Genomic DNA, 9,812 nt, shown 5'->3' with positions numbered 1-9,812 from the left:
GAGAAAAATTGTGCTTTTATTAAAAAAGGAAAAAAGATTTCTACCTTCAGACCAGGCCTGTCCCCAAGAGATGTTTACCTCAATCCCACGGTCTTTAAATCATGGTCAGTAGTATCATTATTATCTCCCAAAGACGTACATCATCACAGTACCTTTATCTGTAATTAGTACACTCATACTTAACCAACATTCCTTTTTCCCTCTTGGACTCAAAGGCCATAATCAAGTATTCCAATAAGACATAATGCAATGATTGCTGACATATTAATAAACATAATACAAAACAGTCGACAAATACTGCATGTCTTAGACATATTTATCTAATTAAGACTTGATCAAACATTAGAGCTCTCATAAAAAAAATATCCAGCTTTCATAAATACAGTCCAAAGGCAGCGTATCAATATATCTTAAAGTAATGGAACTTGTGCAAGCAAAACAAAAAGGTTCTCATCTCATGCTAGCAAACATCTAATCATGTGTCAGCAGGTTTTAAACCTAACCGAAATGCATAAACCATAGACTGTAAAAATAATGGGCAAAGCATCCGCCTTTGAAAATTGAAGCCAATGCGGAAACGCCTTAAACCTGCAGTCTTTCTAATTTCCAGAAGAGGGCGACTCTACGGGCTACAAAAAGATCTGAGAAAGTAACCACTTCTACTTGATATATTATTTTAATAATGAGTTTATGATCTCAATCGACACTTTCAAGTCTTCTTCAATACAGCACAATGTTCATTATGGTCCCATTTCTTTTTAAATGGACGATAAAATCGGGACGCTTTCGGGGCAGAGGCTTAGCAGTGCTAACCATGGCCCTGTGTAAATAGCCGTGAACTTGCTTTTGGGTGTTGTCCATGTTTTCATCCTAAACTTTGACTGTCACTGTATGTTTCCACTTCAAAGTTAATCAAAACATGTGGTGGCCAAAAGAAGTCTTGTTTAGCATTGTGATAATAAAGCTAGCTAACTAGTGCTAGAAATAGCTGGTAACTTCAGGGAAAGTCATAGGATTTTCTGAAATGCCGTGCATGCAGATGAATGGTGGCAGTACCGGGAGGTCCGAGTTTAACCGACTATAAAACTCTGCTGGATGACTTGCTTCAGAGGGGTTGGAAATCGGCAACTTCCCGTCTTTAACGTTTATCTTAGCGCAGCGCCATTGCAACCATAAAAAAAACAGCATCATCCTACCCAGCTCAACCCTTTTGTCAAAAACCGTCACTAGATGCAACCAACCCAGATGCCAACGTCTGTGTTGCCAAACTCGAGGCTTCAAAGTGGCATTCCATGTCTACTATTTTACAGTCTATGGCATAAAGCCATGAAAATGGTAACTTAAATCCTAAAGCTTTTGTTTCTGAAAAACCTACACATCTGATGGCATTTAGGGTTTGAGAACAGTACCAAATCACAAGGTAATACTCCATTAGCACCAACGGTTTGCTAAATTGTATATAAAATGTGCAGCAACTGACTCTCAAGGCACAATGCCGATGGTCCTGCATGTAGTAAAATTATTACAATGTAAAATGGTAATCTTTTTTTAATGTTACTAGATTATAGTGTCTTTACTTCAATTATGAAGTAGCTTCTTGTGTAGGAAAAATGTTGCCACAAGCAGTGAGAGTATTACCATTTAACCATTTCTAAAGTTCTCTTTTTTTACATGTATTACTAAAAATAAATCCATTAGTTTCTATGAAATATGCCCCATAGCATTACTAACAAAACATTGAGTTTCAAAATATATTATGTTAATATTAGTACATTTTAATTGCTGTTTTACATATCCCTGTATCCTAGTATAAAAAGTGAAACCATACTCCAACTGGATAATTTGACAAATCCCTTTCCATGTCATGTATTTTTATCAGTTACAGCAGGGATTTTATAAACGGCCACATACTGTAGGCAGTGATGTTGAGAATCTGATTTTGATTACATTAATGTTACTGTGAATTATTAAACAAATTATAATACTAATCAGTGCCAAAATACCAACTCCTAACATCATTATGTAACCCTACGTTATATTGCCAGAGTTATCAAATCGTCAAGTTGTCAACAACTATTGACATAATACAAGCCAGTAGCATGTACAGTGAAATGGGTTCCCTTTCTATCAAAGCTAAAAGGAAAGTCACATAAACGGTATTCTATATAGTTCCTACAAAATCTAATCTCTCATTTGGACTTGGCTTTGAAATCAAGCACTTGTTTAGCTTTCTTCAGCATGAAGGCAACAACTAGCGCACACCCGACCAAAGTGACCGCGTACAGTCCCACGAAGAGAGCAGCCTCACCGCTCTTATGCAGACGTGAGTACAGCTTCCTACGGCCCACGTAGTCGAGGTGGGAGGCATGGATCTGACACAGGGTGCAGCAAGATAAGAGTACATGGAAGATCTGATGACTCTGACCCAGGAAATCGCACCGCCCAGGGAAGCAGCGCTCTAGCAGAGGGAAGGTAAAGAAGAAGCTGCAGCTAAGAAAGAAAGCCACCTGGCCAAAGTGATAGATAATGGCTGGGTCATTGCTGGCTAGAGACCATGACATGAGCCTTTTAGCCACAGGACTGCTGTCCCAGATGTAGGCAAGCGCCGAGGGCACCACCTGGCACACCTTACGCACCCACGGCGGTAAGCTGTGGTTGAAGTACTTGCCATAGCAGCATCCCAGGCACGAGAGACAGCTGAGGGCTGCGGCAGCGGGCATGAAGAACCCATGCACGTGTCTGTGCAAGCTCTCATCCACAGCATAGTAAAAGTGAACTACAGCACTGCCGTATTGATACTGGGCTACCCCAACATAGTCCAGAAAGAAGAAGATGTAATGACACAGCTCAGACTTTCCACCCAGCAGGTGAGCTGCTGCACTGAATGCCGAGTAGGTCAAGGAGGACAGGATGAGGATCAACAGGGGCCATGAATGAGGATCACCAACAAAGTCCACAGTCTCAGAGAGTTGCCGTAATCTAACCAGAATGACTAAAACTGCCAGCAGGTGAGTCCAGATGTTGATTGTCTCATTGTGGCGCTGGAATAAAGACAGGAAGTAATAGCGCCAGTCTTGGTAGAGTGGCCGGTAGCCGGTGCAGACGTAGCGCTCCCTGAAGTAGTAGGGAACCTCGGTGTCCGTTACGGTGCCGGGCATGGAGGGTGCAGCATCAGTCAGCATCTGAGGAACCTCCCTGATCTGCTGCAGGCTGATGAACACTCGCCCAATTCTCTCCATCACAATGGTCGCCATAACCGTCAGTAGCCGAGTGATGCACACTGGGTCCTTCCTGCACAGAAGATTTTAGTTCACATCCACAAAAATGAATCTTTTTTTTACGCAACAATATCAAATCAAAAAAACAAAACACTGCAGCACGGATCAACAGTAAACAGATCTGTCTCATCCTGCATGTATTTGTGAATGTTTTCAAATTTTATTTAATTTGCTGCAGTTAGTAAGCTTCAGCTACCACAGCGCGACTCCCAATGAGGTAGTCTTTAGTCTGAAAGCCACACACACACACACACACACACCACACACACACACACACACACCACCACACACAACACACACACACCCACACACACACACACACACACACAACACACACACACACACACCACACCACAACACACACACACACCACACACACACACACACACACACACACACACACACACCTTAAGTTAGCTGACGTTATGCTGGTCCGCTGTAACAACCGCTAACGTGAGCTAATGTTAGCCAACGTCAGCTGTTGTAGCTAACATTTGGCTCTATGTGAAAAACAACAGCGGAGAGAAAGTCAGTCTCTTTCATTCATATTTTTAATAAGATAGGCTAAATAAACATAAATCAAGGTTTTAAATATTATATATATATATATATATATATATATATATATAATATATATACTAATTATATAGAATATAAAGATATATTATATGAGACAGCAGCATCCACAACAATGTTGCTAGACGCTTGTCTCACAGAGCCAGACATTACTTCACTACGGAGTAGCTAACATTAGGTGCTGGCTATACTGACATTATCATAAAAGCATGTGCTCACAAGGAGCTCTTTTTTGGCTTAAAATTACAGCGGGAACCGCTACAAAACCCACAACCGCACTGTCCTCTCCACCCGACTGAAATACACACTTTATTAGCTTAGAATTATGACAATCATCGCTAATGACACTGCTAACTCACGTTCCTCTCTTCCTAATTTACAGCCCCCCCGCCCCCCGTCTCTTGGCTTGAAATAACTCACGGCTGTAAGCTCCGGCCACTGAACCACACGTAAACAGCCGTGGCTCAATGCCTGGTCCTACAGTAACGTTAGCAGTTAACAGGGTTAGCATGGCAGCGTTAGCCAGGAGCAGTCAGGATCACTTTACTGAGTGTCTCAATTGTTTTTGCAAGTAAATAAACAACTCAGGTACTATAACTATATAATTTAATGTGAGTATGTGAATGTTGAAATGACGTAAAACGCCCGTCCCTAGTAACCGTGATAAATTAGCATGAAGCTATGCTTATCGGTTCAGGAGGAAATTAACTCTGCATCCTTCTGGGCTCTAAACTGTCTCCATCTTTTCAGATACATCTCTGGTCACGCAACTGTTAGACACATGCCGGTTTTCTTTTTTAGATCGGGTAGACTCTATCTCCGTTGATCCCGTTTGTTTGCTGCTTTCATGGCTGTACTAGCGTTCCAGCTGTAGCGCACTGGTTTTACGTTTTTACAGGTAGATCTGTCAAACCGGCCTGGTTTTCAGACCTGGTAGTTGATGACAACACACAGGACAAAACACAAACAGAAATGCCATCACGGAAAGGAAATTACAATAGGTAGGAAATACTGGCATTAGCATTGTTGTCATAAACAATAGTCTTTCAACTTAGCATGCTATCCTTAATATCTGATAAAGTATTGGGGTCATTTTTGTATTACAGTAAATATATTACATATTGGACCCCAAAAACTAGTTATAGTAAATACAAATATTTTTCCCCTCACTAACACTTGCCGGTAAATGTCCTGCCACATTATCTCCACCAATCCTAGCTCAGCAACATGTACCACCCGTTTAGAGACTGACCTCAGGTGGCACGTGCTGTACACTACATTGCCTCAATATAGCATCTCAGCTATCAGGTCAATAGAAAGGGGAGTATCCGTTTTTTTACGGTATTGAAAATAACTTCAGGATTTCTAAATACCCTGTCATACTGTAATACCGCCCAAGCTTTGCAGATGGCCCTTGGATGATAGACAGACATACAGACAGACATACACAGACTAAGTCTGGAGCCCCGGCTGATGAAAGGCCCAAAAAGCGCAGCATATAACACTGCACTTTTTTGTGCAAGTTTTAGTGTCATTTCACTCTCTGCTTTATGTTCTTTCAGAATATGCAGCAATTATCGCTCAACCCTTATTTTCCAGTGCGCGTTGTAAAATCTGAGTCGACAGGAAAGACGCTCCGCTTCTGAGAAGCTCCCGATGTGGCATGGCGCATGGCGTAAGACAAAACTAAATTGTGGCGCAGCCGGAACGCAGCACAGGCCCAGTGGAAAATCCAGGTTACCGTTTTTAAACAGGGTTTAAAGATGACTCGGAGCCAGAGAGAGAATGCATCGGTGGTCGAGCGAGCTGGAGAATGAATTAAGAGAGGGAACGCCAGACAAAGCAGCGAGTCATAGGAGTAAAACTATCTTTTTGGATTGGGACATGGCGGTTATGTTCTAAAACACAAAGAAACACACACCTCTGCAGGAATGAGCCACACGGCTGGATTATGAGTGAATGTCTGTTTCTGAGTGTGTGGTCAGTTAAACTTCGGCATCAATAAGACGCTGAGGGGGGGGTGCTGGCTGGAAATGTGTAGGGCTGCACAACCTGCGAAATGTCTTGGAGTTAACACACCTACGTGACGCTCAAAGGCTCTTTGCTGACGCCCACAAACGTCCCGCACTCAAAATAAGAAAAAGAGAGAATTCAGGCAGATTGCAGGCTTTCTGCAGACACACCACACACTTGTAGTGGGTCATCAGCAATGATTGAGAAGGATTACTTTTGTATTAATCCATACATTGTTTTTTGAGGATCATACCTTTAAATACACAACCGGTCAAATAGCCTAAATTACTTTTTATTATTATTGTTTTACATTTTAATTAGCAACAGTATAATGGCAGTGGTGTGAACTTTTAACTTGACGGCAAGATCATTTTTCCCCATCCTTAAATGTAGCGCCGCTGTTTCTTTCTGCAGCCTACCCGCACCTGGCGAATATCAAACGGACTTCATCTGCGTTCACTGAACCGACCCGTGTCCATTTGCCCATCAACTGTGTGCGTGCTATGGGCGGAACTAAACCCGAGACAGTTCACAAAAGTTCTGCCACAGCCTGAAACACAGGCGTCACGTATTACACCTAGTACGCATCACTTTTGCAGGCGACCTATTTACTGACTGCTTACCCACCTTGTTCCTCGTTTTTTTCCAGCGGCCGCTGCTAAAACGACCTCTTCCTCCGCCGGCCGAGACACATATTCAACAGATGGGTCTTGCGCTGAAGTGAAAAGACTGCGTCAAGTTACCACGCGTGCTCAAAACGTAGCCGGAAGTCTAGTGATTTGGTCATGATAAATAAAAGCGTCATTCTTTGGCTGAGGCTAATAGAATATAGAAATGATAAAAACTTGAAATGAAAAATGAATTTAGACTAGTGTAACATGTGAAGTAGGAGTCGTTCTGATATGTTACTTATGTGGTAGTGTGCATGCAAGGTAACCCATACACTTTATAGATACATAAAACTACATGTGAAATGTGAATGCACACGTTTGTATGCGTGTTTAATTGTGATAAAAAATATATATATTTAATCTGTATTCAGCCTATGTCATCTAACAAAACAGAAGGTTGGTCAGTCGCAATAACCTACACAAACTATATTGTTGAGCATGTCTGGTTGATAAACGGCAATGAGTGTTTTATTTTGAAACATGATTCCGGAAAACCTGCTGTGCATGTAACTTGCTCGACACTGGGTCTTTAACTGTCAATGGGTGGATCGGGAGGAAGAAGGTGCTTTGAAAAAGAAAGATAACGTTAAGAAAAGAAAACGCGGACGTGAACTGGTACATGCTCAGGCTTGAGGAATAAGTACAAATGGTTTTCGATGAGGGCAAATGGATTTATATTAAGAAAAAAAAGTCCTCCAATCTCGGTAATTCACGACTCAATCTAATCCCTAAATGAATGCAAAATCAAAGAAGCACCCTAAATAATAGGTTATTTTAATCGGAAGATTTCTAGTAGCCAGGCAGAGAGGTATTCCGGCTGTGTGGGTGTCAACTTCTGGAACATTCTTTGTCAATGAGTCTGTTCTGTAGTTTACAGTTTACACAGTAGGCCATACAGGCAGTAGGCATGCAGCTATGACCACACCACCCACAACATGACTGGACTGAAAGCGTATTACAACCGGGGGGGATTTTACAGGGACAAATATAAAATTAAATAACAGTTTGACACTTAAGAAATACAGTAAAGTATAACAGCCAGCAGCTGGTCTGCTTAGTTTAGCATTAAGACTGGAAACAGAAACAACTAGCCTAGGTGTGTCCAAAAGGTACCGAGATAGAGTCTGGCACTACCCCCCCCCTCCTAAAACTGCAACTTGTAGTTTTTACACTATTGGCTTTTGTTTGAATTTTGAGTTGCTAAAGCAGAGGGATTGTGGAATGTAGTGGTCCTGGACTGGAATACCTGTTCACAGGGGCCAGAAGTTGGAGCAGATGTGGAGCAGTTCTCAGAAATACTGGTTATGCAACTAAATATTAGTTCAGTGATACAAAGTAAAGCAAACCCTTGAGACATTTTTCAGTTCATACAGTAAATGTTTGAGTTGTTAAAAAGAAAAATCCAAATACTATTTTTAAATTGCCTAATATTCCTTTTTTTCACTTTCTGAAAAGGTAGAACACAAACTTGATCAATTTCGGTCATGTTTTGATCTGGAATTGAATGTGCAGTGTTCCCAATGCATTGGTATTATGGAATTAAAAGCTATTCTAAGGATTTTGAGCATTATTCACGTTCTAAGCACACTGCTACTATTCTGAACACAACTGTAGTTGTGTAAGAGAGAATGTAGTCAATTGTTTGCATACTTGTGTGAGTGTGTATACTTAAGGATGACGAGAAGAAGAGGGGAAAGCACCACAGATGTGAAAGATCTTGCCACTCTGACTGCAAATTTACTGAAATAACATCAGGAACAGCAAGTTTGACTTGCAGACTGACGACTGGGATTAAAAACAGTGTTGCTTGAAAAGTGTTTGCAGTAATAAAGAGTTCTCTCGTGTGTATAAGGAAGTTAGTTTGCAATGTACCAGACTAAATTTGGTTCTTCCAGTTTTACTTCAGAGGCAGGATTTCATCGTAGAAACCTTAAAGGTTTAAATATGCATCATGCCTGAAAAACTGGCCCCATTTAAAATGTTAGAAAATGTGTTGTTGACAACAACAGCATCATGTTAAATGAGTGAGTTATTAGCTACAGTTGCATGTGATCTTAAACATTTGGATTAGCAACATGTTATTAAAGCCAAGGTTACATTGTGCAGTAAAACATCTGATTTTGTATCTACAAAATATTCATAATTGTATTGAGTTCCCCATTCAACAGAATAGCATCCTGAAGCCCAGAATACTGTGGGCCTGGGAGGATCTCTGAAGGCGTTACATTCACTTCACCACTTTTTCTCTTTTAAATAGAGACATCTGGCCTCTGATAAACACGCGTAGATCTACCAAAGTGTCGCGCTGTGACTCCCTCTCTGCCCATTTATCACTCTTACAAATATTTGCACACTTCCTGTTGCTACTCACTTGCTCAATGGTTTCCTGTATTACGCCTCTTTCATTAGCCTTGGACCACTGACTGTAGGCTAATGCAGACATGTCTCTGTGGATCAGGTCAGGACAGGTGTTTTGTTGTCACTTCACCTGTTAGGTGTTAGATGAACAAAGATCTGCTGGTGTAGATCTTGTTCAACCCGTTTCCCAGTCAAGTTGACTCTTGTGTGTCTGAACTTATAAAGACAGGGATTCCCAAGGGGGGGGGGGGGGGGGGGGGGGGGAGAGGGTAGTTCTGCAGGTGCCAGGGGGTACATTGAAAGATTGGAGTAGCACACATATTAAGTCTGCTGTAACACCAGAACACTACATGTTGTAGGTAGTGAAAAACTAGTTAGCGAGCAAGTTTTAACAGGTAGCTAAAAGTGATGGATAAATAGCAGAAATAATTAGCTAAAAGTAACAAATAAACACACAAGAGGTTAAAAGTAACTAAATGGTTGAAACATTCAGCTTCACTCTAAAGTACTTGTAGCCAAGTAGCACAATATCGGACCAAACCAACCTTCAACAGTTCAATTGTATGAAAAAATAAAAATATCCACTTTTACAGAATGAATAATGTTATCCATTTGAAACATAACATTGGGAATGGAGAAAGGGAGGTACGCAAGTTCCACAGGCCAGTGGGGGTACCTCAGACTAATGGCGTTTTTCCACTGCTGGTAACGGCTCGCCTCGGCTTGGCTCGGCACGGCTCGGCTCGCCTCGGCCCATTCTATGTTCGTTTTCCATTGCAATTGCGTAAAGCCTCAGCGTGGCTGGTCACTATAGCAACGCGTGATGACGTCATTTTCAGCGCGACTCACACACACGTCGGCTACCTGCCGCGGCCAAAAAGTTTTGTTTCAAAAGAAACTGAAGGAAGCAACAAAA

General features: G+C 41.6%; 1 protein-coding gene across 2 annotated transcripts; it reads right to left on the bottom strand.

Moving 5' to 3' along the window:
• Positions 1-6,613, bottom strand: paqr7a (progestin and adipoQ receptor family member VII, a). 2 transcript variants are annotated; one of them, XM_032535158.1, is made up of 2 exons: positions 6,495-6,613; positions 1-3,291 (listed from the first exon to the last, which is right to left on the bottom strand). In XM_032535158.1, exon 2 carries the CDS (start codon positions 3,252-3,254, stop codon positions 2,190-2,192), a length of 1,065 nt encoding a protein of 354 aa, XP_032391049.1. In that variant the 5' UTR covers positions 3,255-3,291; positions 6,495-6,613; the 3' UTR covers positions 1-2,189. The 2 variants fall into 2 exon arrangements, with proteins under 2 accessions (XP_032391049.1, XP_032391050.1); XM_032535159.1 differs by having other exon boundaries at positions 6,491-6,609.
• Between the last annotated feature and the right edge of the window lie 3,199 nt (positions 6,614-9,812).

This window comes from Etheostoma spectabile, chromosome 14 (assembly GCF_008692095.1).
Source record: "Etheostoma spectabile isolate EspeVRDwgs_2016 chromosome 14, UIUC_Espe_1.0, whole genome shotgun sequence".
Lineage (NCBI taxonomy): Eukaryota > Metazoa > Chordata > Actinopteri > Perciformes > Percidae > Etheostoma > Etheostoma spectabile.
Note: the sequence above shows the minus strand (reverse complement) of the source record. Positions and strands in the feature narration are given on the sequence as shown.

Bases quoted from the DNA above. Each gene is read 5' to 3' on its own strand.
- paqr7a (XM_032535158.1), bottom strand. From the start codon at position 3,254: ATGGCGACCATTGTGATGGAGAGAATTGGGCGAGTGTTCATCAGCCTG.